Source organism: Pelobates fuscus, chromosome 6 (genome assembly GCF_036172605.1).
Source record: "Pelobates fuscus isolate aPelFus1 chromosome 6, aPelFus1.pri, whole genome shotgun sequence".
In the NCBI taxonomy this organism is placed as follows: Eukaryota; Metazoa; Chordata; class Amphibia; order Anura; family Pelobatidae; genus Pelobates; species Pelobates fuscus.
Window position 1 is genome coordinate 259,605,283 of NC_086322.1, and position 26,619 is coordinate 259,631,901.

The 26,619-nt window shown below is 44.7% G+C and overlaps 1 protein-coding gene across 1 annotated transcript in view; it reads right to left on the bottom strand.

Moving 5' to 3' along the window:
* LOC134566150 (balbiani ring protein 3-like) overlaps nt 1-26,619 on the bottom strand; it is a 438,349-nt gene that overhangs the window by 146,953 nt on the left and 264,777 nt on the right. Inside the window, exons 7-9 of the mRNA XM_063425856.1 lie at nt 13,051-13,188; nt 11,300-11,428; nt 8,790-8,930 (exon numbers count right to left, since the gene is read on the bottom strand). Coding sequence (XP_063281926.1) covers nt 8,790-8,930; nt 11,300-11,428; nt 13,051-13,188 — 408 coding nt within the window. The remainder of the gene's footprint in view (nt 1-8,789; nt 8,931-11,299; nt 11,429-13,050; nt 13,189-26,619) is intronic.

Consider the following 26,619-nt stretch of genomic DNA (forward strand, 5'->3'; position numbering starts at 1 on the left):
GTGAATCTCATAAGAGCAGGCATTAGGTTGCTAGGATAGGACTGCTGGTGCTGGCTAGAGAGTATAGGAACAGAGAGATTGACGTCACTGTGTTCAGGCACCAGCATACTGGCATCAAACCCAGGATGACTGATGTAACGGAGCTCCTTGTACCCCTGGCTGGGTACCTCCGCCAAGGACCGCTTCCTAGCTGGAACAAGGGACAAACCGCAGCACTTCTGCCCACAGTCGCTGTGGCTTGACTGGGGCCCCATTCGGCTCCAGGAGCCGAATGGGGATTTCACTCTAGACACCCTCAGGCACTGGATGACACTTGGTCCTGGGAGCTCTAGTCCTGGAACCGCTCTCTCCTGGAGCCGAATGGGGATTTTGCTCTAGACACCCCCAGGCACTGGACGACAATCAGTCCTGGGAGCTCTAGTCCTTACAAGGACTTTCCCGTTGAATCCTCCACACTGGAACAGTGATTAAAGAAACTGCCTGAGCCTGAGTTATTATAGCTCGCAGTTCGGATGTTGAGTCGAACGTTTCTCCATACGAATGGCAGTCTCCAAAGTGTATTCTCCCAGTAAAGTAGACAGGTAACCAAACATCAGCCGAAACTTGATGGAGGGTGTAACAGGAATCAATTTTAATGGTGCCACACTGGCTTTTATGCAAGTCCCCATGCAAGGGGGACTCCCACATGGATCTTGTGGGAACATGGACATAAAGGTTACAACCAATAATAACACAGTGACAAAGTGTGGCACTCCCAATACAAACAGATAATCCCCTCCTCTCTGCCTGTGAGATAATTGAGTCAGATACTGTAATAACTCAATTATATCCAGGCAAAAAAAACACAACATTTTTCATAAAACTTGAAAAGTACCCCAAAACACATAAAATCCCCATAAATGTTAAATCCCCTGATAGCCCTGATCTGGGTGGTCAACATAAACAAAAATTACCAAGATTAGTTCAGGGGTTTTGAAATTTTATGGAAGTCCAATTTTGACCAACCGCACAAGAGGCTTCTGCCCAGAAACAGTTATGAGTTTAGGTTGTGCGGCCGGTTTATTTCAACAAGTCTTAAAAACTAATAAATGCACGAATGGCACCCTCTGGCTCATAGCAGCGATTGTTCCCCTGGTTTGTGGGAACCAAACTACCGAACAATGCTCTTCTGGCTGTTCAGGAAAAGGAAGCAGACATTCGTATAGTCTGACCAGTGTTCGGGAAGTCGAGTGTCCAATTTTAGTTCCAGACACTTGACAACTAAGTCGCACTGCCTCCTTTCATGTGAACAAGATGGCCGACATTTTCTTCTGCATGTGGCATTCGACTGTACGAATGGCAGCCACACAGGGAGAGTACTTAATTGACTGTTCTCTTTGATGAGCCAGGGGGGTGATCGGTGTTCGGTAGTTACAGCTACCGAACAGAAAACAGTTAAATAACTGAAATAACACTGTAATTTCTTCACACCCCTCAAGTCTATTCACGGTTTTGGTCCATGCGAACGGCCGCCAGGGAGCTAGCATTCGGTTCTATGCGTACGAATGGAAAGTGCCGAACCAGGGGGAATACAATATGGGTCTTTACAGTTGCTGACCTGGCCCATAGTCGGTGGGCAGGAGGCTGGCAAGCAGGCTCCACCAGGAGCTCGTGGCAAACTCACGAGGACAGTCGAGTTTGTCACAACGTGAAAGTGTCCCCAAGAAGGACAAAGAGGGAGCAGGTGGAGCGCGGATGGACTGAAGTTGCATGTTACATAAAGAGTAACACCCACAAAGAAAATTAGCGGGCATTGGATATCTCCAAATTTTGCATTGAAGGCATCATGTATTCATATATCTTTGTTATATATGATTTATTCAATGTATTTTGGGGGCGGGGATTTATGTAATTTCAAATACCATTACTTTACATAATATTATGTAAAGTCAAATACCATTACAGTACACTGTACTAGCACTAGAGGCAACTAAGGGAGAAATCAGCAGAGCCTACACAAGCTTTACTGAAGAGGAACAGCAAAGTAGCAAAGTTGTGTCACCAGTTGTGTCTTGCTGGTGGTGGTGATAATATTGCTCTTTCCACCGCCTCTGCATGATTTCCTTATCTCTGGTGGCATTTGATGAGCCAGATGAATTACAAGAGGGGCGTCTGGAGAAGACAAGTAGTTCTGCACTGTTTTCTCCAGCTATTGTGCACTTCTATATGCTTTTGAATTGCTTGATCCAATAGACACAGCTGTAATATAATTTGCAGCTAGGGATACGAATAGCTCACCCACTGTCATCATTCCTACTAGTCACTGCCACCAGCACCACCACCTCAGCCAAAACTGTCACCACCTTTTCCATTTCCAATGCATTACTCAAGCAACATTTGATGGCCCACTCACCAATTCCACCCTGAGTAGAACAAAGCTTCCCACTAATTCAGTCTGTAGCATGAGTGAACTTCCTACAGTGTGGAAAAAACAGTGCCCTATCATCAGCTTCTACCAACTGCATCTGCGGAGGTAGTAGGCACTGCAAGACTCAGCCAGGGGTTTTAAGACCCCTACAATGAAAGGGATATTAACCCCTTAAGGACCAATGACAGAATTATTCCATCATGGTTGTACTTCCTTTAAGGACCCATGACAGGATAATTCAGTCATGAGGTATTTTACAAGGAGGGACAATTTCTCGAATTCGGGATCAACTGGAGTTGCAGGATACCTTACCTGGGATAATAATCCAGTGGAGCCTACAACAACTTAAAGTGTAATGTCACCTTGTACACTTAACAAAAACTAGTAGAAAACCCAACCAAAAAGTGTTACACAATGATAAAAAATTATTAACCTTTTAATAATTAATGATAAGGGTCTTGTAACATACATTCAGATAAGAGGACCCTAAAGAAAATAAATATAAAACGGAAAAACCATAGTGCAATCTGTATATATATATATATATATACATACAGATATATATATATATATATATTGTGACAGACCCCTTTTTGGAGTAACAGATACCATCTCGGAGAATTGCCGTTGTATGTGGATTATTGTGGATTTCGGGTACTTGTGGATCCGTACGGTATACACCGCCACGTGGAGAGAACAATGGGTCGCGGCCATTTTGACCGCATGGACTAATGACCGAACTTTCCACACGACGAATTCCGACCTTACCGACAACGTACGCCCATGCTGGTCGACGGATCCAAAGTACCGAAATAAAGACACCGGATCCAAAAGAGAGTTTTCGTTTATATTGTATAGTTCCTGCGTAATTGGTGCAAACGTGTATCTGGCGAACGGCCCAACCGATCTAGGGGATTTTCACGTATGTTGTTCCCTTAGATCTCCGTTCCCTAATACACGTAGCACATTGTATTTTCGTTGCATATTGTGTGTGTTATTAAACCTGTAATAATTGTAAAATATTCTGCCCGGTACAGTGGGAGTGACTCCCACTGTAAATGTATTATCTCCTCCGGATACGGGGAGGAGTTGTTGTACGGCATAAAAGCCCGAGTTGCAGAATAAACATTATTCCTACTTTGACCCTCAACACAGAGTCTCGTCTCGTGCTTGGAGGGGATGGCTATTACTTGGATTCATAATTATTGGGAACCTGTTATGCTTTAGCTGACTTCAGCTTGTGGGGGAAAGGACACCTTCTCAGCGGCGTAAACCCCTACTACACCGGGGTGCCGCTACAATTGGTGGCAGCGGCGGGATCGTTCTTTCACCCCAGAAGGACAGCTACCGAGAGCAAACAGGATGGAGGCCTACTACGGAAGGTTGAAACGATCTACCCTAAAAGACTTGTTGGAGAGCCGTGGTCGTTCGGCTAGCAACAAAAAGAAACGAGACATTTTGGCAGAGTTGGTCGCATTGGACTTAGCTGAGCATAATGGCGAACTGGGTGTCGAACCAAACCCGGAACCGGAGATCGCATTGGTCCGAACCCCGGAAGATGAACGATTCGACCACGAGGTGAGGGTAAGGCTGGCTCACTACGGACCAAACCCCTCACCTAGGATTGTAACCCAAGTAATTGCGGCGGTCGATGCCAACCGGCGCCAGACTTCCACCAGCACCAGTCCAATTGCTGGGACTTTCCAAACTCCCGAGGAAAAGAGGAAAGTACACTTTGCCGCTTTTAAAAATTTTGTGGAAGCAGAGGGGGAGATTGACCAATACCTAGCGGACTTTGAACGTCAATGTGCCCTGCATAAAGTACCCTCCGAGGAGTGGGTCAAAATTTTGTCTGGCAAATTATCCGGACGAGCCAGTGATGCTTTCCGGGCGATCCCGGACCATGAGGTGGGAAACTACCGATTGGTAAAAGAAGCTCTATTGTCCCGATATGCGGTAACCCCCGAAGCATATCGGAGACGCTTCCGAGAATCCCGAAAGCAAACCGGTGACTCCTACACCGAATGGGCCTGCCGATTACAACGCACGGCTGGCCACTGGATGGATGGGTGCCAAGCTACCACCGCGGAGGAGGTTTTACAGTTGTTTTTGTTGGAGCATTTTTTTGAAAAGGTGGACAAGGAGCTCAGAGAGTGGATTCGGGATAGGAGACCCCTTACCCTACCCGAAGCCGCCCGGTTGGCCGACGAGTACGCAGACGCCCGCAAACCCGATCTCTCGGTCCAAAAGACAGCTGCCCGAGTAGAAAGCCGCCCCGTCGGCCCTACTCCAACCACCCCCGCTACTCAACCTAGCTACAACACTTCCTCCCGCTTCGCCCAGTCCAGTGTCCCGGACCGCCGGCGGTGCCATAGGTGCCAACAGGTGGGCCACCTGAGAGACAAAGGCCCACTTGATCCCGCTCGACAAACTTCCTGGAGGAAGCCCGCTGAAGGGAACCCCCGGCCTTTTACCTCAGGGGCCCACTGCATTGAAGCCCAACCCCTGGGGGAAGAGCAATGGGAGATTTTACACGAGGCCAATCCCCTATATGCGGCTGCCATAGACAACCGGCAGCATCACCGACAAACAGTCCGAGTAAATGGACAAGTTGTCAGTGGATTACGAGACACTGGGGCCACCCTAACTTTGATTCAACACGACCTGGTCCCCGAAAAGGAACATACTGGACAAACGGTGGCCGTTAGAGTGGCCGGGGGTGCAGTACATCGCCTCCCCACGGCCCGAGTGCATTTGGATTGGGGGGTGGGAGCTGGCCAAGTGAATGTGGGCCTGATGAAAGGGCTACCCGCGGAAGTACTCTTGGGAAATGACTTAGCCCCGCTGTTGTCCGCTTTTGCTCCTCACGGCCCTGCTGGAGCCTGCCCTGTCACCACCCGGGCTCAGGCTCGTGCCATTGGAATCGGCCCGCCGGTCGTGGAGACCCAGGTAAGATCTAACCCTCCGACTGTGACCTTAGGACAGACCCCCTTAGACTGGGATACCCCTGAGACTTTCGGGAGGGAGACACGGGAGGACGTCACTCTACGGAAGTATAGAGAAAAGGCTGACAAAAAGGAACTAGGGACGGATGGGGAAAGCTACGAGTGGGTGGGGGATAGGCTGTATAGGATCCCCCAGGAGCCCGCAACAGGTAAAAACCCCGTCCCACAGAAGCAACTAGTGCTACCTAAAAAGTACCGACAAGAGATCATGAGGATCGCTCACGATATACCCTTAGCCGGCCATTTAGGAGTACGTCGCACGGGCCATAGGATTACCCAGAATTTCTTCTGGCCAGGGTTTAACCGGGACGTGCGACAATATTGCAGAACCTGTGACACTTGCCAACGGGTGGGTAAGAGGGGGGATCGCCCAAAGGCCAAATTAATGTCGATGCCGATCATTGGGGAACCTTTCTATAGGGTCGCCGTCGACATTGTAGGCCCCCTAGCGCGACCTAGCCCATCCGGTAAGAAGTACATTCTTACTGTGGTAGACTATGGGACCCGGTACCCCGAGGCAGTACCTCTGGCAAATATTGAAGCTGAGACCGTGGCAGATGCCTTGGTTAAGATATTCACTCGGGTAGGGTTCCCCAAAGAAATCCTATCCGACCAGGGAACCCAGTTCACTGCCGTACTCACACAACAGTTATGGAAAGTGTGCCACATTAAACCCCTGCTCAGTTCCCCGTACCACCCCCAAACTAACGGTCTCTGTGAGCACTTTAATGGGACTCTCAAACAAATGTTGAGGATCTTTACGGACGGTTGCAGAGACTGGGAAAGATTCTTACCCCACCTGTTATTTGCCTATAGGGAGGTCCCCCAAGAATCTACGGGTTTCTCTCCCTTTGAGTTATTGTATGGGAGGAGGGTGCGAGGACCCCTCGATCTCATTCGGGACCACTGGGAAGGGGAGACTGAACAGGCAGGGACACCTATTGTGCCATATGTCCTGGAACTCCGGGACCGCATGGAGCAGCTCTCCCTATTGGTAAGGGAGAATCTCCAGGCAGCCCAGGGGCGACAGAAACGATGGTACGATAGGGGTGCCCGGCAACGACTATTCCAAATAGGGCAGAAGGTATTGGTGCTAAAACCGGTGAAGGACAACAAACTGCAAGCTGCGTGGCAGGGTCCTTACAAGGTTTTAGCCCAACTCTGTGATACCACCTACCTTATTGCCAGCTGTGCAGATGAAAGGATCCAACGATCCTTTCATGTGAACATGTTGAAGGAGTACCAAGAACGGCAGGAAGATATTCACGCTGTTTGTGCCCCAGCTACCGATGACCCCGAAAGTTTACCCCTACCAGACCTGCTAGAAAGGGAGACTCACCCCGACCCAGTTAGCCTAGTGAAACTGGGAGAGCGACTGAACCCTACGGAGCTGGAACAAGCTAGACAGCTCCTATGGGAGAAACAGAGTACCTTCTCCCAGGAGCCAGGGTACACCACCCTGGCCATACACAAGGTAGAAACCCCCGGGCAGGCCCCCCTCCGACAACCCCCTTACCGTATTCCGGAAGCCGTCCGGGACGGGATGCTAAAGGAAATACGGGAAATGATCCAGCTGGGGGTCATTGAGCCCTCCGACAGTCCCTGGGCCTCTCCCGTAGTCCTAGTCCCCAAGAAAGACGGAACCACTCGGTTCTGCGTCGACTACCGACGACTGAATGAAAAGACTACCACTGACGCTTACCCCATGTAACTACAAACTACTGCAAAATGGTGACAGGACAATGTCTAATGTCTAATGGTGATTGAAGAAAGAGGGGAATAACATTAAATGCGAGTGGGTGAGGAAAGGAGTGACTCCTAATGGTCGGTGTTAGAAAAAGGTATTTTTGCCCGGGAGAGATGGCGATTGGTTGACTCCTAATGGTAATGGAAGAGGGAGGGAGGTAATGCCTTATGATGGTGGGAGTTGATGATCCCTAATGCATGATGAGCTACAAGAGGATAATGCCTACTTTTAGTGATAACCCTTGTGTTGCTTAATGGGTCACTATAGTCACCAGAACAACTACAGCTTAATGTAGTTGTTTTGGTGAATATCGTTTTCTGAGAATAGATAGTGTTTACATTATAGTCTAGGGACACCTTCTGTGACCACTCCTCGGATGACTACCAGACGTGCTTCAAGGATCAGTGGAGACACTGAACTTTCCTCATAGAGATGCATTGATTCAATGCATATCTATGAGGAGATTCTGATTGGCCAGGGTGGCATTTGGCTCTGCCCACGACCCACCTCTTTGGCTGAGATTATCAGAATTGACCATCTCAGCCAATCCAATGCTTTCCAATGGGAAAGCATTGTGATTGGCTGAGATAATTACTTCTGATGATTTCTGATGCTTTCCACCTCAGCAGCAGGAAAATCTCCAGGGAGAGGAAGTAGAGGATGCCAGTCTCCTTCCCGAGTGGAAGATTGCAAACCAGGGACAGGAGGTAGTTAGCCTCCCTCCCTAGTCCCAGAGAGACGAGGTAGATGTAGCCAGCCCTCCCTCCTCAGCGGTAGATCACAGCCCAGAGTGGCCTCCCTACCCAGTGGTACATTGGGCACCAGAGGTAGTCGGCCTCCATCCATAGCAGCAGGAGAAACTCCAGGGAGAGGAAGTAGAGGTTGTCAGCATCCCTCCCCAGTGGAAGATTGCAACCTAGGTATAGGAGGTAGTTGGCCTCCCTCCCAAGTGACAGATTGGACTACAAGGAGAGGATGTAGCCGGCCTCCCTCCCCAGCGGCGGATTTCAACTCAGCAAAAGGAGGTCGAGGTAGTCCTAGCGGTAAGAGAAGCTCCAGGGAGATGTGGTAGAGGTAGCCAGCTTCCCTCCCCAGCAGCAGATTGCAATCCAGGGAAAGGAGGTAGCTGGCCTCCCTCATCAGTGGCAGATTGCAAATAGTACTTAAAATGATAATTAATTTGCAAAAAAGCAGGTGAATTTTAATTTGCTAATGCGCATCCTACTGGATTCATTTAGTCCAGAATTTTAGTTAAACTTATGTTTTCTGACTAATCCTGATTCTATAATTTGTAAAGGATTCAGATGCGAAATCACTGATTTTAATCTGGACACCGGATGCATCTGGGTGATTGCTGTCAACCAAATTCCAACCTAATTTCACTTTGGAAATATGAGAACTGTCATTGCGGACAGAATTTGGTTACTTCAATGGTTATGTAATATTTGGATACCGCCACATGGATCAAGAACGTTCAATTCAAACCAAATTTTTCCACCATGCACAGGTTTAAAAATTAGGTGATCTGGCAATGTGTTGCTCCACACCAACATATTTGTTTCAAAGTACAAGAAAAAAAAATTATGAACTGATGTAAGGATTGATGGGTTAAAGAAACTGCTTAACAAACCTGATACAGGTGATACACATGCCCTCCCACATTTGTACGAGCAGCATTTCTTGTCATTTGGACAATTGTCATCACTCGTGCACATCTGGTGACTTGCTTGTTTGCAGACAATATCATCTTTAGGACAGGAGCCTGGTTTTTCTAGATGAAAGAATAAGTAAATACTATTATCAAGGTTCAACTTTTCTACTAGCCAGGACAATCGTATACAAACCAAGGGTCAATTTCAAATCATCAGGCCTTAGTTTTTAATTGTGACTATCTAGTAATGAGTGAGAATTTGGAGCCCTGCTATTATTATACTTTACTATAATTTTCCTTTGTGTTCAAATTGCAATAATTGGGTTCACAAATTAATTTGTGTAAATAAGATACTTGCATTTTTTTCAAATTACTTCTACAGTTCTAAACTGTGTACAACTATCATCAGGAGATACTTTATATTACTCCGTAACATCTCCATTACGGACATACTTCCCCTAAAATTAAAAGTCTGCTTTGATAAGGGACAATACAAGATATGTTAACATAGCACATAGCATATACACCATCCATTTTACTACATGCTGTATACCTACGTACGATAAACATTCATGAAATTATATATAAATAAAATATGTCGCTCTATCTTTCCACTCACCCCCTTGCCTTTGACAAGTGATCACAGTGACTGGTATCATAATGTTTACTTTATATGGCTGCCAAACAAGTGTGGCAAGTGCAATGCGAGGTAGTTGGATCATTGGTGATGTAAGAGGAAGAGGGTGATGCGTCAGAGTGGTGGATATTGGTGATGAGCTGATGCCTAATAGTTATGTGGGAGAGATAGGGGGTTTGCCAAATGTTGACGGGAGAAGGGTGATGTGTAATGGAGATGGGAGAGGTGTAATGGAGATGGGAGAGGAAGACAGGTAATTCCAAATGTGATGGGAGAGTGAGATAGATGATGCAAAATGGTGACAGGACAATGTCTAATGGTGATTGAAGAAAGAGGGGAATAATATTAAATGCAAGTGGGAGAGGAAAGGAGTGAATCCTAATGGTCGGGTTAGAAAAAGGAACTTTTGCCCGGGAGAGATGGCGATTGGTTGACTCCTAATGGTAATTGGGAGAGGGAGGGAGGTAATGCCTTATGATGGTGGGAGTTGATGATCCCTAATGCATGATGAGCTACAAGAGGATAATGCCTAATTTTAGTTATAACCCCTTGTGTTGCTTAAAGGGACACTATAGTCACCAGAACAACTACAGTTTAATGTAGTTGTTTTGGTGAATATCGTGTTCTGAGAATAGATAGTATTTACATTATAGTCTAGGGACACCTCCAGTGACCACTCCTCAGATGACTACCAGACGTGCTTCACGGATCAGTGGAGACACTGAACTTTCCTCATAGAGATGCATTGATTCAATGCATATCTATGAGGAGATTCTGATTGGCCACGGTGGCATTTGGATCTGCCCATGACCCACCTCTTTGGCTGATATCATCAGAATTGACCATCTCAGTCAATTCAATGCTTTCCAATGGGAAAGCATTGAATCCAATGCTTTCCAATAGGAAAGCATTGTGATTGGCTGAGATCATTACTTCTGAGGATTTCGGCCAAGAAGGCAGATCAGGGGCACAGCCAACACCAGCAGTTTTTAATATATATAGGGGGGCAAGGGTCAATAATATATGTTTGTGTTCCTCAACCTATAGTGTTCCTTTAATTATGTTATCACAGGGAGTAGGGCTGATGCAGAATATTGATGGGGTGACTGACAATGATTGACAGGGAATTAAAATGGAGTAGGGAATAAATGCGTGAATCTCTACATTTATTTTTATTTTCTACATCTCACAATTACATAATTGTTAAAATTGGGGAATATGTATAATATTAAAAACCCTGGGAAATGAAAGATAGGAGGTAATGCCTAACAATAAAAGAATACTGAATACCTCCAACCAGTGGTGCACTAGTAATAAAGCACCCCATTCCACCACTCATGGGATGGAGAATTTGGCTGCCCAGACACTTATTCATGAGAGAGGCTGCTGTCATAATCCCTATTAGTAATTGACAATCTTCAACATGGGGACTGTTTATTTGTTAAACGGCCATCCACAGAATAACAGGTGTGGAATATGAGAGAGCAAAGTTCTTCTGGTAATATTTGGTGATTTTAGTAGCTATATTCATTTATTGATTGGTCCTTGGTTTCACTAGCATACATAAATTGACATCCCAGGAGCGAAATGTGCATCTTCCATGTGAAATTATTGTTTTCATTATTGTTAACACCAACTGAGACAGGCTTTGCATTTTGTGAAATCAGGATCGCAGTATAATTGAGGTGGAAATACCACTTGAAGTGGTAAAACTAATTTACTGCTTTTAATAGACCCTAGTCCGCTTACTGAATTATGCATCTGGATGCATATATGGACATTAATAATCCTAAGTGTATAAACCTGCTGTCCTTCATTATTTTATGCCTTAACATTTTCCCCTTTCACTTACCAGGTAAGGTGGTTACACACTCATCGCGGCAATTCCATGGACAGCATTTCTGACCATTCGGACATTTCGTGCAAGGAATGAAACAGGGGGAAAGGTTAGGCTGAGCCGCTGGACAAAATCCCGGAGTTCCTAAAAGGCAATCAAAAACTCAAATGTCATGCAGGACAGAATTATACTTCTACCCATCATAGATATAACATAAGCTGAACTACCAGCATTGCAAAGGTTGTTTTTGGAACATTTCCCTAGAGGTCCTGTCAAGGAGAGACCCAAGCTAGGTTGTCCATCCTCTCCTTGCAAAACCATTATTTTGTACATTGCCAATTTGGCAATATACTACATAAATTAAGTCAGTGAGCTCCCGGGCAGTTCTGATGGTGCTCAGTCAGTAAATCAGTGAACAGTCACTGGGTAACTGTGGCAAAGCTCTGGCTCCACGCAGAATGACACTCATCCAACCTCACAATCTGCTAACCTCACACCCGGCCAGCCTCAGACTCAATCACACTCAACCAAGTCAACATTTAATCACACTCAGCTCCCCACTCAAACGTACTCAGCCAACTAGACATATAGATCTCATACTCAACCAACCACTGCAATCACATTCAGCCACCACACAATTCCTACTCAGGTGTATTGCTAAACCACCCCTAGCCACTCTGCATTAAAATAAAGCAACTCTAACTATCTTTCCTCACCCTAATAATAGTGATGGATGGGCAATAAAACATGTAAGAAAAAGTAATTGGATGTCTTCATTCTTTATAATCTTCTTTTCTTCATCCCCCCAAAAATAATAAAATACATAATAACACAACACAACTTTTGTGCAACTTGTCTTGAGAGTGCTCTGATTGGTTGGCTTACAAGGCCTCAAATTTTAAGTTACATTTACTCTGTTTGAATTCCTGACAACTCTCCCTTTAGTAAAAACACTTGTCATTCTCCTACACATAGATACAACACCTATCCACCAAACAGACCCAAACAACACTCATAGAACAAACCCCATAGCACTAAGACGTGGTCCCAATTTGGTATCTTGCCCCCTGTTCTATGCAATCTTAATCTTGCTCTAAATGGCTTCAGAATCCAGTTCAGTCCATAAACAGTCATGGTATACAATGCAAATGAAAAGGACAAATAGAAACATGAAAGCCCAGGGCACTAATAAGGGCCGTAATCTGGCATTTTACCCTCGATTCCAGGCAATCTTAATCTGGCTCTAAATGGCATCACAATCCAGTTCAGTTCAGTCATGGCATTTAATGCAAATGGGAAGGAAAAATAGAAACATAGTTGAATTTCTCCTTTTCTATGTGTGTGTTCTCTGTGCTGACTGCTGCAAAAGGTGAATGGGAGTGACTGACTGACAATGAGCTAAAATGGAAGCACCCAGTTGCAGAATATGATGAATTCGCCAAATATAGACCAAAATGGAAAAGTTACAAATATAGTTCAGGTTTTTTTTCCACCAGCAAATAGAAACTTAGATAAAGATCTATTTAAAATAAAATAAAAAATAATTCTTGTATTTTATAACCTGAACAAAACTAATTGTCCCATGTAAAATCATGAATTTTTCATGAATTTTAGAGTTAATTCCTAATTTAATTCATTTAAAAAATATATATAAACAAGTTCTACAGCACTAGACAGTTATTAAAGATTCTAAAATGGCTGAAATTGACAAACCAATGCAATATCCTATGAAAGCCTGGACTGTGGGAGTGTTTTAACCTACTTACCTCCGATGGGTGGCAAACAATTCAATCCGCATCCTGACATACAGCATTTCATGTCAGGGGCGCAATCAGAATCAAACGTACATTTGTCATCACAACGCGGTCCTGTCTGTTGTCCCGAGGGACACTGTCCATCTCGTTCTGAACAAAAAAGAAATTAAAATGTAATCTCTTGCTTAAAATGTAGGGAACCGAAAGTAATGTCGTAGCAGAACAAGATGGTGAGGGCCCTGGTGCAAATATATATATGGACATCTATGTATATAGATATGCACATGTATTTATACCTTTCAATTTCAGTATATGGTAATCTAGTGGTAGGAGCAGAGCAAAACTACTATCACTAGCCTGCACAAATAGATTATGTCATATACAAGCAATTTCAATCTTAACTAGAGAACACTAGAAAAGAATCAGAATGTAAGAGAAAAATAAATGCTACACTGGATCTGTGGTCATGCAGTCCCCTTTGTACTCAGTATTACAACAAGACCCCAAATTAATATAATAGATTACATAAAAATATTTTATTTATATTATTATTGTATTTTTAGCTGATAACTAATGGCACACAATATGTGCGTGTGTGTGTGTATATAATATAACATTTTAGGCAGCAAAAAGATTATATGTTATCAGCTAATTATATGCAAGAATGATTATTTTATATTTTTAATGAAAATCCCATGTTATGTAAATGTTGCTATATTTTGGGTTTACTAACTGCTGTGTACAAAGGAGAGCATGCAGAAGCAATCAAAGCAGGAGAGTAGTGGCTCAGCAAGTGTACAATGATTGATTGGCATCTAGAGAGAGACCAGTAATGAGTATAGATGTACTTAAAGGGATACTTAAGCCACCAAAACAACTTTAGCTTTGTCTAGATCATGCCCCTGCAGTCTCACTGCTCAATTGTCTGCCATTTACAGTTAAAGGGACACTGTAGTCACCTGAACAACTCTAGCTTAATGAAGCAGTTTTGATACCGGAGAAACTGACGGAAGCCAAGCACAGAGAGATGGACACAGGTTTCTTCAGGAAGGAAGAGATTCTTTATTGGATCACCGATCGGGACTCAGAGGGACTAGCGTCACCAAAATACAGCAAAGTCTGAGTACTGAATACATAGAGTACATTCCTTATATAGCACTGTAGCTCCTCCCACAATTAACTACACCCACACATACCCTTAACCTATTTAATAAATAGAGTCTAAACTCATCCATCCGGTCTAACCACGTGGCTCATCTGATACAAAGGAGAGGGACGCGTAATTCCAGTTCTTACATTCCTGCACCTGGTCAGTACAGTGATAACAGTATCTTAGCTACGTGTAATTAACTAACTGATACTACAAACACATATACATACATATGCCTTGTGGCAATCTTAGCCTGCTAAACTTGTATTTTACTGGAATTACATCACATTCCCCCCTTTGATGCCTCTGATATTTCACAATTACTTGAGGCATCACTTAACCTTGGTTTGCATATACCTCAGGTTACCATGAACCAGACCAGACTTATCTTATGATGTGAATCTTTTAACACTCATCTTCCTGCATTGGTTCTCCTTGATCTAGAGCCTTATACTTATATATCGCCATTATCTGTGCAGCAGCCTTCCTCTCTGCTATACTTCCTATCAGGCTTTGCACAGACCTAACTACTAAGGGTATAAGACACGGTAGGAGTAGACACAACAGTAAAATCAGTAGGACTCCACCTACCACTGCCTTAAGCCCTCCAAACCACTCATACCAGCTACCAAACCAACTACTTGGATTGTACCCTTTCCATACCTGAGTAGGCACATGCACTAGTTTAACCATATGGCTAGTAAGCTCAGCTATTGCTTGCCCTTCGTCATCTATTTGAAGACAGCAATTGCTCAGGTTAAACTTCCCACATACACCTCCCTCTACTGCCAAAAGGTAATCCAAGGCTAATCTATTTTGGTACACTGCTGTCCTCATCCTGGTATTATGCTTCGCTAGAAGATTGAGTGCTTGTGAGGTCTCATTAGTAATAATCTCAACCACCGCCTGTAATCTTATAATACGGTTGAGCATATAAATTGGGGTTCTATAACCAAAGGTACCATCTTCTGCCCACGTGGCTGGCCCATAATAATCTATGATACGCTGGGGAGGCCATTCATTATCTTCCCAGGTGCCTATCTCTAAGGGTCCCCTTTTCTTCCTATGATTCACATCATACACTTTAACACCTAAAGTCTCACCTGTTTCAATCGGTAACAAGAAGAAGGATGGTTTGAGCATACCCAACACACATGCCCCTTCCCAGTCCTGTGGCAACTCCGAATAGGCTTTCTTACCACAGATCCAGTACAAATTTGCTGGGGCTCTCCAGGTAGATGTGATGGATAAATCAAACCACACATCCTTTAAACTGGCATATCTAGCAAACGGGTTAGATGGTTCTGAGACATTTGAAGCCGACCACCAAGTTGTATTTTTAGTATCATCATCATAAGCTTTTTGCCCTAGACAAGTTAATTCTCCTACAGAAGTATTATACATTATTCCTTTCCTTGCTATGCAAACATAACCTATGATGGAGGTCTTTAATCTCCACTCAGATTTACCTCTAACACTCAAATGATAATCGGCTTGTGTAGATATTAGTTGGTCAACTGCCTCAGAACCGGACATTACCTCCTTTGCTTCCCAAGGCCATTGGTCTCCCATGTTAGTACCTCCACACACATAGCAGTTGGTAACATTAAGACTACCGGCAATACTCTCAGCTAGGTCAATGAACAGGTTTTTAGCGTTATGGGGGATCTTATTATCTATACTCATCTCTTCATAAAAGGAATGGTATACTTGATGAGTCTGGGAGGATACCGTATCAGTCTCTATTCCTATAAACAATAATGTCCCAGGATCTAAACCCGTCCCGTATATCTGAAACCCAAATAAATTTCCATACTTATCTAGGAACTTGTCGGGGTTATTAATAAGTATATGGACTGGGTTGCATTCCATAGACTTACAATAAGGGCTAGTCGGCAACTTAGTCACTATCATGTCTTTATCTACTGTCTGTCCCCAAGTCGCCCACCCCACACAAGACCAATATGGACAAAAGTTATAGTCTTTATTTGGGCATCTAGGACTCACATATTTATTTTTACTACTGGGACAAATATATTTATCATTAGACCCATACGTCCTCTCCCATCTAAGATCCCCACATACATTCCACGGTTTTCTACCACTTGATATCGCCTTACATGCATCAAATAGCAGAACACCCGAAGAATGTACGGATTCTAACACCGTCTTATTAATTAGGGTCCCCTGAGGATCTCCATTCCTGAGAGTCAACCAAATTGTACGAGGTTGATACTCTGGACTGAAGCACTTAGGTTCTCCTACTCCTAAATGGCACACACTATAGTCTATATTTAGGTATCTACATCTTGATACCTCTCCTTTACATTCGTATTGTGAATGCCAAATTAGGGTTTGGGAAATATGGTTACCTGTTCTCGTAGTCTTAATGCATACCTCACAGCTAGGAGTGTCGGTACCTCTACCTTCCTGAATATAAAAACACATATAAATAAACACAATCAAAAGCACTTCTTTCGACGTCTTCATCCTCAGTCTTCGTCCGTGCGATGGAACCTCAGCTTCCAGGATGTGAGGGCTGCAGGGAATGGAGTTCTGCTCGTCTTCACAGGTGTCCCTTCGAGACTTTCCTGGCTTATACACTATGTGTTGGTAAGCGGACAGGCTTTATTATGGCCTTCTCACTCACACCTGTAACAATAAAATTTGTAATCCACAATAATTCCTCATTACTCCGACTGAGTAGTGCGTTTCAACCGGATCTTGCAGGGATTCTCTGGATCTGCTGTAATTTGCCAAGAATCGACTGCTGCTGGTTTAACCCTGGAGTGATGTATCCACGGAGTTACTTCGGCTACTTTTATCGCTGTAGGGGTAGACAAAAGAACAACATAAGGACCTCTCCACTTGGGCCCTAACGGTACATTATTCCACTCTTTAATCCACACTTGGTCTCCTGGATGATAACTATGAACAGGGGGATAAATATTCACAGGTAATCTATCTTGTACCCATTTCTGTACCTCCTCCATAGTCTTACCCAACTCTACAACCTGCTGCCGGGTAATTCCTTCTCCCAACTGACTCAAGTCCCCCCTTAAGTTACCAAGTACGGGAGGTGGTCGCCCATACATGATTTCAAAAGGAGAGAGGCCCATCCTTCTGGTAGGGGTACTGCGGATTCGCAATAAAGCTATGGGTAAGAGAACGTTCCACTTAAGTTGGGTTTCCTGACACATTTTAGCCAACTGGTTCTTTATAGTTCTATTCATTCTCTCTACCTAACCAGAACTCTGGGGTCTATATGCAGTATGAAGCCTCCACTTTATACCAAGCATATGAGTCAGTTGTTGTAGGCACTGATGAACAAAAGCTGGACCATTGTCCGATCCTATAGAACAGGGTAGTCCATATCGGGGTATTATTTCTCGTAGCAGGAATCTTACAACTTCTCCTGCTTTCTCTGTACGAGTAGGACATGCTTCTACCCAGCCTGAATAGGTGCACACAATTACCAACAGGTAACGATGTCCACCCGATTTAGGCATTACTGTAAAGTCTATTTGTAGATCGGACATGGGGAGTCCCCCCATAAACTGGACTCCTGGTGGCTTTACTGGTCCTTGTCTTGCATTATTCTTAGCACACGTTACACATCTGCGTACAATGGCCTGAGTCAAGTTGGACAATCTTGGTATGTAGAAATATTTCCTGAGAGATTCTTCAGTACTGTCTCTCCCAGAATGTGTCCCGTTGTGATAATTTTGGACAATTTCTACCGCTAGTGATGCTGGTATGACTATTCTTCCATCTTCTAGCTGATACCACTTGTTCTCCAAATACTTTCCCGGTTCAGTCTTTAACCACTCCTCTTCTTGAGCTGTATAAACTGGAGTCCATTGGGACAGTGGAGTTGGTATAAGAGCAGCTATATGCCCCACATACTCCTGTCTTCCTGATTCAGCAGCACGCTTAGCTGCACTATCTGCCATCCGATTTCCCTTGGTTACATCACCATCTCCTCTCAGATGCGCTCGACAATGTATGATACCGACTTCTTTCGGCTCCCACACTGCTTCCAATAGTTGTAGGATTTCAGCTGCGTACTTGATTTCTTTGCCTTCTGAATTCAGTAGTCCTCTTTCTTTATACAAAGCTCCGTGGGCATGAGTGGTTAAAAACGCATACTTAGAGTCCGTATAGATATTTACTCTTAAACCTTCAGCCAATTGTAACGCTCGTGTTAGTGCTATTAATTCTGCCTTTTGTGCTGATGTTCCTTTCGCCAGTGGCCGAGCTTCTATCACCTTGTCTATTGTTGTCACTGCATATCCTGCATAGCGGATCCCTTCTTTCACATAACTACTGCCGTCGGTGTAATATTGAACATCGGGGTTCTGGATGGGAAAATCACGAAGATCTGGTCTACTTGAAAATACTTCATCCATTACTTCCAAACAATCATGTTGACTTTCAGTAGGTTGCGGCAAAAGGGTAGCTGGATTTAAGGTGTTTACAGTCTCTAAATGCACTCTTGGGTTTTCACACAACATTGCTTGATACTTGGTCATACGGCTGTTACTAAACCAATGATTTCCTTTGTAATCCAACAACGTCTGTACTGCATGTGGGACTCGTACATAAAGTTCTTGACCCAGAGTGAGTTTATCGGCTTCAGCTACTAGCAGGGCGGCTGCAGCTACGGCTCTTAGACAAGGTGGAAGTCCGCTGGCCACTGCATCCAGTTGCTTAGACATGTAGGCAACAGGTCTTTGCCATGATCCCAAGTACTGTGTCAATACTCCCACAGCCATTCTTCTTTGCTCGTGTACATATAAGTAGAATGGTCGTGTGTGATCAGGTAGACCTAATGCTGGGGCACTCATCAAAGCCTTCTTCACATCTTCAAATGCCGTTTGCTGTTCTTGGGTCCATAAGAAGGGGTCGTGCTCTGTACCTTTGATGGCTGCGTACAGAGGTTTTGCCAGTATCGCATAGCTGGGAATCCATATCCTACAGAAGCCTGCTGCCCCCAAGAATTCTCGCACTTGTCTTCTATTCTTGGGTATTGGTATTTGGCAGACAGCTTCTTTTCTCTCTGGCCCCATAATCCTTTGACCTTCAGAGATATGGAATCCCAGATACTTGACAGTTGGCAAACACAACTGAGCCTTCTTCCTGGACACCTTGTATCCTGCCTTCCAGAGAATATGTAGTAGATCGTGCGTTGCTTGCTGACATTTTTCTTTTGTAACTGCTGCTATCAACAAGTCATCTACATATTGTAACAATACACATTCTCCTGGGATAGACTCGAAATCCAGTAGATCTTGACTTAGAGCTGAACCAAATAGGGTAGGTGAATTTTTAAACCCTTGGGGCAGTCTTGTCCAAGTCATTTGGCGTTTTGAGCCCGTTACAGCGTTCTCCCATTGGAAAGCGAAAATACATTGGCTTTCTGCGGCAATTCGGAGGCAAAAGAAGGCATCTTTGAGATCTAAGACTGTGAAGTAAGTAGCCCCGCCCGGAATTAAAGCAAGCAGGTTATATGGATTGGGTACAACTGGATGTATGCTAACAACCGCATCATTGACTGCTCTTAAGTCCTGTACAGGTCGATACTCATCTGTACCGGGCTTTTGAACAGGCAGCAATGGGGTGTTCCAGGGGGAAGTACAGCATTTTAGGATACCATACCGTATGAACTTATCCAGATAGGATTGGATGTTCTTCTTAGCCTTCTGCGGAATGTGATATTGTCTTAGGCTCACTGGATAAACCCCATGTTTCAGTTCAATTTTTATTGGTGGAATATTGCGGGCCAGTCCTGGTGGGTTGTTCTCTGCCCAAACTCCTGGTATATTAAACAATGTCTCATCACTCCTAGGGTTTTGGCTAGTCAACACTGTATAAAGTCGCCACTCTTCTTCCTTTGGTACGGATAAAGTCATAATACCTGAAGGTCCATTAAACTTTAAGGATGTTGTTCCATTTGGTAGGAACGTAATCTGCGCTTGTAATTTTGATAGCATATCACGTCCCAGCAATTGGACTGGACATTCAGGCATATAAAGGAATTGGTGTTTTACTACGTGGCCTCCCAATGTACAGAGTCGACTTTTAAGAACCGGTTTTTCAGCACTTCTTCCAGTTGCTCCTATCACAGTAATAGTCCTTCCAGATGGAGGAGCAACTAGATTAGTCACCACTGAATGTTCAGCACCAGTGTCGATCATGAACGCACTCCTTTTCCCCCCTATTGATACATCGACCATAGGCTCCGCTCGACCAAGGGGGATGGAGCCCGGTCGGTATCAATAGTCCTCCATGACCGTGTCAGCCAATCCTACAAAGTCCCTACCTTCTCTATCGCGGGACCTTTGCGCTGCTGGAATATACCTGTCTTCCCTAACACTTCCTCTGTTCCCATTACTCCCTCTATAACCATTACTCCCTCCGGGGCCTCCTCTACCTCTCGCTCTACCTCTAAAGTTTCCGTAGCCTGCCCTGGGCTGGTCTCTCTCGTACTGCTCTCTTTGCGGACATTCGTTCCTCCAATGCCCTTCTTCCTTGCAATACGCGCATTGATCTCTACTCAAAGGCTCCCTACTCCATCTATTATTGCCTCTATCTGGGCCCCGTTTATCTACGCCTGCGATCGCTACCGCTAGCATATCAGCCTTTTTACGCATCTTGCGCTCTTCCTCTTTCTTACTTTCTGTATCCCTGTTCATATAGACCTTATTTGCTACCTCCATTAGTTGGGTGATGGACATACCTGCAAACCCTTCTAACTTTTGTAGCTTGCGCTTAATATCTCCGTATGCTTGGCTGACAAAGGCGGAGTTAACCATTCGGGAATTGTCTGCGTCTTCCGGATTAAAGGGGGTATACAAGCGGTATGCCTCCAATAATCGGTCATAAAAGACACTGGGCGCTTCATCGCTTTTCTGGATCACCTCAACTGTCTTCGACATGTTAATGGCTTTCTTTCCTCCGGCTTTCATGCCAGCAATTATAGCGTCTCTATAGGCTCTGAGTTGAACCATATCAGCACCATTTACGTTCCAATCGGGATCGGTGTTGGGATAGTGTGTCGCGGCCCATGCTGCTGGATTGGCTTGGTTCAAAGCACGGGCTCTATCCTCTAATGCTTTAATGGCTGCTTGATTTATTCTTGTCCTTTCCTCATTGTTAAATAAAGTCATTAGTAACTGCTGGCAATCAGCCCATGTCGGATTATGCGTCTGTACTATTGAGGTGAACAGATCAGTCATAGCTTGTGGTTTCTCAGTATACGAGGAATTATGGGTCTTCCAGTTTAAAAGATCGGTTGTGGTAAATGGGACATATACGAAGACTGGGTCAGCGTGTGCCATTTGACCTGCGGCATCGATATAAGCTGACCCGGGATTCAGACGAAGAGGCATCTGATAGTGCTTTAATTGTTGGGCACCAGTCAACTGTCGGGTTTGGATGGGGCTACGTAGAGAGGCGTCAGTCATGGGTTCCGGTCGGGGAGAGATAGGGTATGGGGATGTGGGAGGTCGGTTTTGGGAAAAGGTCGTAAATAAAACACTTCGAGCCGAGCTAGATGAAGCTTGACCGGAAGTCTGAAGTGGCGCCAAATCAGGATATTCGTTTCTAATGGGGGTGGATTCTGGTTCCGGAAGGGGAGATTTAGTACGAGGGGGGGTGGATCCTGTACTGGAGGAGGAAGCGGAAGTGGATGAGGGTAATGAGGGGAGGGGTGCAGGACTTCCTGCGTTTGCGTCACTTCTTCTTAACGGAAAGTAAGGGGGCGGCAAAGGGATCTCGGACTCAGGGGGCGTGTCCAAAATGGGCCTAACACCAGTCCTAGTGGACGAGCAAGTCCTAGCTACCATGAGGCGACACTGCTCCTCGTGGCATGTCTGGAGCCATTTTGGCGAGTCATTTACGGCCTGTCTCCAACAGTCAATATAAGGAAACTGGCCGTAAAGTTCAGGCCTACCCGATACAGCCACGTGTAAGCGCTGTACCAGAGTTGGATCCAAACTGCCACGTGGCGGCCATGCCGCAACCAAAGTAGGCCACTCCCTAGTACACAAAGTGACCAAACGTACAGGAGACATCTTTACCCCAAAATCACAAACTTTGAATCCCTTTTTAAAATTCTTAACCATACATCCTAAGGGATCCGGAATCGTTGACTGCGACGCACCCATACTTAACAATGGAACGTCGTCGACAACGAATACTATACACGCGTACTATTCAACAGTCACACCCGTTTCCTCTGGCAACAGCACCACGTGGTACGGTTACCAAGTGAAACGTACACAATAACAATAAACACTCAGGGAATTCCCGTACACACACAGCTGTTACACCAGTCACTATATAATCAATATTATGCCCTTTGGCGTAACTATACAGTCACCCACGCTATAATTCTCTATATACGAATTACCCGTCTATAACACACCCCAGTAACATCGTCTTTTACAAATAGCGGTTACAGTACGGTTAGCATAGGTCAAAGCACAAGTTAAGGTCACAATACAATTATTAGTGGTTATGGTGTTAAACATGCAATGGACGACAATGATTAGTACTTATTATATAATGTCAGTAAATATACAGGGTTATGGTACCGTGCACTATAATACAGCAACACACTATTAACACTCTCGCTAGACGGCTGAGCTCGCGCTATCTAACAAGATATACACTTTACTAAAACAATCGTTAACACATTTACAATTCCCAACTAAACTATTGGCCAGTACCTTGAATGGACTACCTAAAACTATATACACCCGTTTTGGTTAGCCACACTGCCCAATCACCACATATATAGCGAGCTAGAGAACCGAATTTACACAGGCGCCTCTTAGTCGCACTATCAAAAGTCTAGTGGGTTCCAAATTTACACGCCTTCCCACTTAGCCCAGATAGGATGAGAACTAGCGAACCGAATTTACACAGGCGCCGCTTAGTCTCCCGGTCCCTCCGACCTAGCGAACGTAATATACACCCTAGAACGCTAGTCTAGACAAGACACCGGTGTCCGGCTAGGGCTATTTACACCAGGACCCCGCCTGACTAACCAAATCAAACGGTCTGACTAAAGAGCGTTCGATCGAGCGGTGCGCCTTCGCTCCTTCCCTCCGACAGAGGGGGCAGATACACAGATTCAAAACCCCTTTGGGCCTACCGCACAATCGGTATACCCCTAGTGGGTCCTGCCGTCTAAAACAGCAGTTGTCTTACCTCCTCGTTCCTGAACCTGAGTTCACACTCATCGACGGGGACACCCCAGCACTTCTCACGTAGAGGCCGATGATCTCCTGGACAACAGACCAGTGGCGCCGAGACGAAGGGAGGTCCACGCAGAAGTTCAGGGGTGCAGCCGTAGAGAACGTGGGCAAAGATAGACCGTCTCACGCCTCTGCCTCTCAGCTACCGTTGAACGATGAGCTTCCCGGCCAATGCACCAAATGATACCGGAGAAACTGCCGGAAGCCAAGCACAGAGAGATGGACACAGGTTTCTTCAGGAAGGAAGAGATTCTTTATTGGATCACCGATCGGGACTCAGAGGGACTAGCGTCACCAAAATACAGCAAAGTCTGAGTACTGAATACATAGAGTACATTCCTTATATAGCACTGTAGCTCCTCCCACAATTAACTACACCCACACATACCCTTAACCTATTTAATAAATAGAGTCTAAACTCATCCATCCGGTCTAACCACGTGGCTCATCTGATACAAAGGAGAGGGACGCGTAATTCCAGTTCTTACATTCCTGCACCTGGTCAGTACAGTGATAACAGTATCTTAGCTACGTGTAATTAACTAACTGATACTACAAACACATATACATACATATGCCTTGTGGCAATCTTAGCCTGCTAAACTTGTATTTTACTGGAATTACATCACAGTTTTGGTGTATAGAACATGCCCCTGCAGCCTCACTGCTCAATCCTCTGCCATTTAGGAGTTAAATCCCTTTGTTTATGAACCCTAGTCACACCTCCCTGCATATAACTTGCACAGCCTTCCATAAACACTTCCTGTAAAGAGAGCCCTATTTAGGCTTTCTTTATTGCAAGTTGTGTTTAATTAAGATTTTCTTATCCCCTGCTATGTTAATAGCTTGCTAGACCCTGCAAGAGCCTCATGTATGTGATTAAAGTTCAATTTAGAGATTGAGATACAATTATTTAAGGTAAATTACATCTGTTTGAAAGTGAAACCAGTTTTTTTTCATGCAGGCTCTGTCAATCATAGCCAGGGGAGGTGTGGCTAGGGCTGCATAAACAGAAACAAAGTGATTTAACTCCTAAATGACAGTGAATTGAGCAGTGAAATTGCAGGGGAATGATCTATACACTAAAACTGCTGTATTTAGCTAAAGTAATTTAGGTGACTATAGTGTTCCTTTAATTAAATCACTTTTGTTTCTGTCCATGCAGCTCTAGCCACACCTCCCCTGGCTGTGACTGACACATCTTACATGAAAAATAATGGTTTCATTTTCAATCAGATCTGAACATTTTGTTTCCTTCTTAGCTCTGCATATTTACTTTAACATACATGAGGTGCCTGCAGGCTCTACAAGGCAATCAACAGAGCAGGAGATAAGAAATTCAAAATGTTATGGAAAGATAGGATGCTTCATATTTGCTTTACCTTCTTTACTGAAAACCTCCAGCAGCAAGGAAATAATTAACTTTTCAAAGAACCAATCTTTCTTTGCTGCTGCCTGGCCCTCCAGGTATGCACTATCCAACTCAGAAAGTGTGTCTGCACTGGGTTCTTTTTCTGTTATTTAATTGCATTGTTACTGTTTTTACATATCTGTTTGTGCTTATTTGCTGGGGCTGCCTGTGTGTGTGTGTTGATTTGTTGTGGGTATCTGGCCTCCTGGGGTTGCTGCCTGGCCATTGGGTTTCCATAGGGACCCCTCTGCCAGCTCTAGCACTACCCGTGTTTGCTGAGCCCTCCTGGTCTTCACTGCGCTCCTCCCCCACGTTTTTACCCCCTTTTCCAGCATACTCGCTGCCACGGTAGCCATCTTTTTGGTGCCGCATGCTCTCCCACGCTTTCTGGACGGCCTGGACCTCTGGTTCTTTGCCTCCTCCTTCTCCCCCCTGCTTCGTCTACGTGCTGGCGGGTAGACTGTCTAATTTTTTTCCCTCAATGGGAGGCCATCACCGGGGACCCGTGGATTCAGGATTGATTTTGTCAAACCCCCGAGGCAGGTCACCACTCCATGGCTAATACGCATGGACAAAGAGGCATCCGATCTTGTTCATTCGAAAATGTTATCCTTGCAGGACAAGGGCACAGTGGAGAGGGCAACAGGCCCACAGTGCTTCTTGAGCCATATCTTCCTTGTAAGGAAGAATCCATGGGACTTCTGCCCCGTTATCAATCTGTGTCCCCTCAACGCATATGTCGTCTACCGACATTTCAAGATGGAGGCCATCCACCTACACAGAGACCTGCTCTGCGAGCGTGATTGGTTCTCTCGACTGGATCTGAAGGACGCCTATCTTCCGGTCCCTATCCACCGCGAGGACAGGTGTTTCCTTCAGTTCTCCTGGCAGTAATGCATCTGGCTGTTCACGTGCCTTCCTCAGCTCGGCCCCTTGGTGCTTCACCAAGTTGTTGAAGCCAGTCATTGCGACCCTGAGAGCCAGTGGGATCAGGTCAATCGTCAACCTAGACGATATTTTGTTATTGTATCTAGACCTTCGATACATGAGAATTACCTTTTTCTCTCCTTGTCTTTTCTGTCTGTACTCGATATAAGCTGGGTAGTTACATTGTATCTGTACTAGCTACGTGACTCACGGCAGTTACTCTGTAAATAGCCATGATATTTACTACATACGCCTAGTAGATTTTTGTGTTATATATTTTTGACTTGTTTTTGTTGCAACTAAGTATTTGCACTTTCTCTGGATCATTTTAGCTATACTAATAAATGGTACATTTTAATGTAAAAAAAATAAATATATATTTCTGATTACTTGTCAATATTTTTGGATTGCTTTTTATTATGAAAGTCCGAGTTGGAGTGAATTCCCTCCACTTCTCCTTTCATAAATGTTCATTTTGTTTACTGACTTTGTTCCTATCTTTAAATACGGTAAGTCCAGCAACTCTAAGGCCTGGTAATACGTCTATTTTGGGGGTTTGATATTTCCTGTAAGTTAGGGTAAGAACCCTGTGACAAGGACCATCAGACATCCGAGGTCGTCAGAATGGAGCCTGCCAGATCACCTAGCCAAATTCATTAATTTCAGGCTTTGTAAACCCCTTGATCAGGAAGTTTGCCTAAAGGCTAAATGCCTCAGGCCTTCTCTACCGGACAAAGAGGCTAACACCACACCGTGTTGATATTCATGTCCTGGTCGGGACGCGACCCATTCAAGGGGATTGGAAAGGGATTGAAGGTGACTGAGAATAA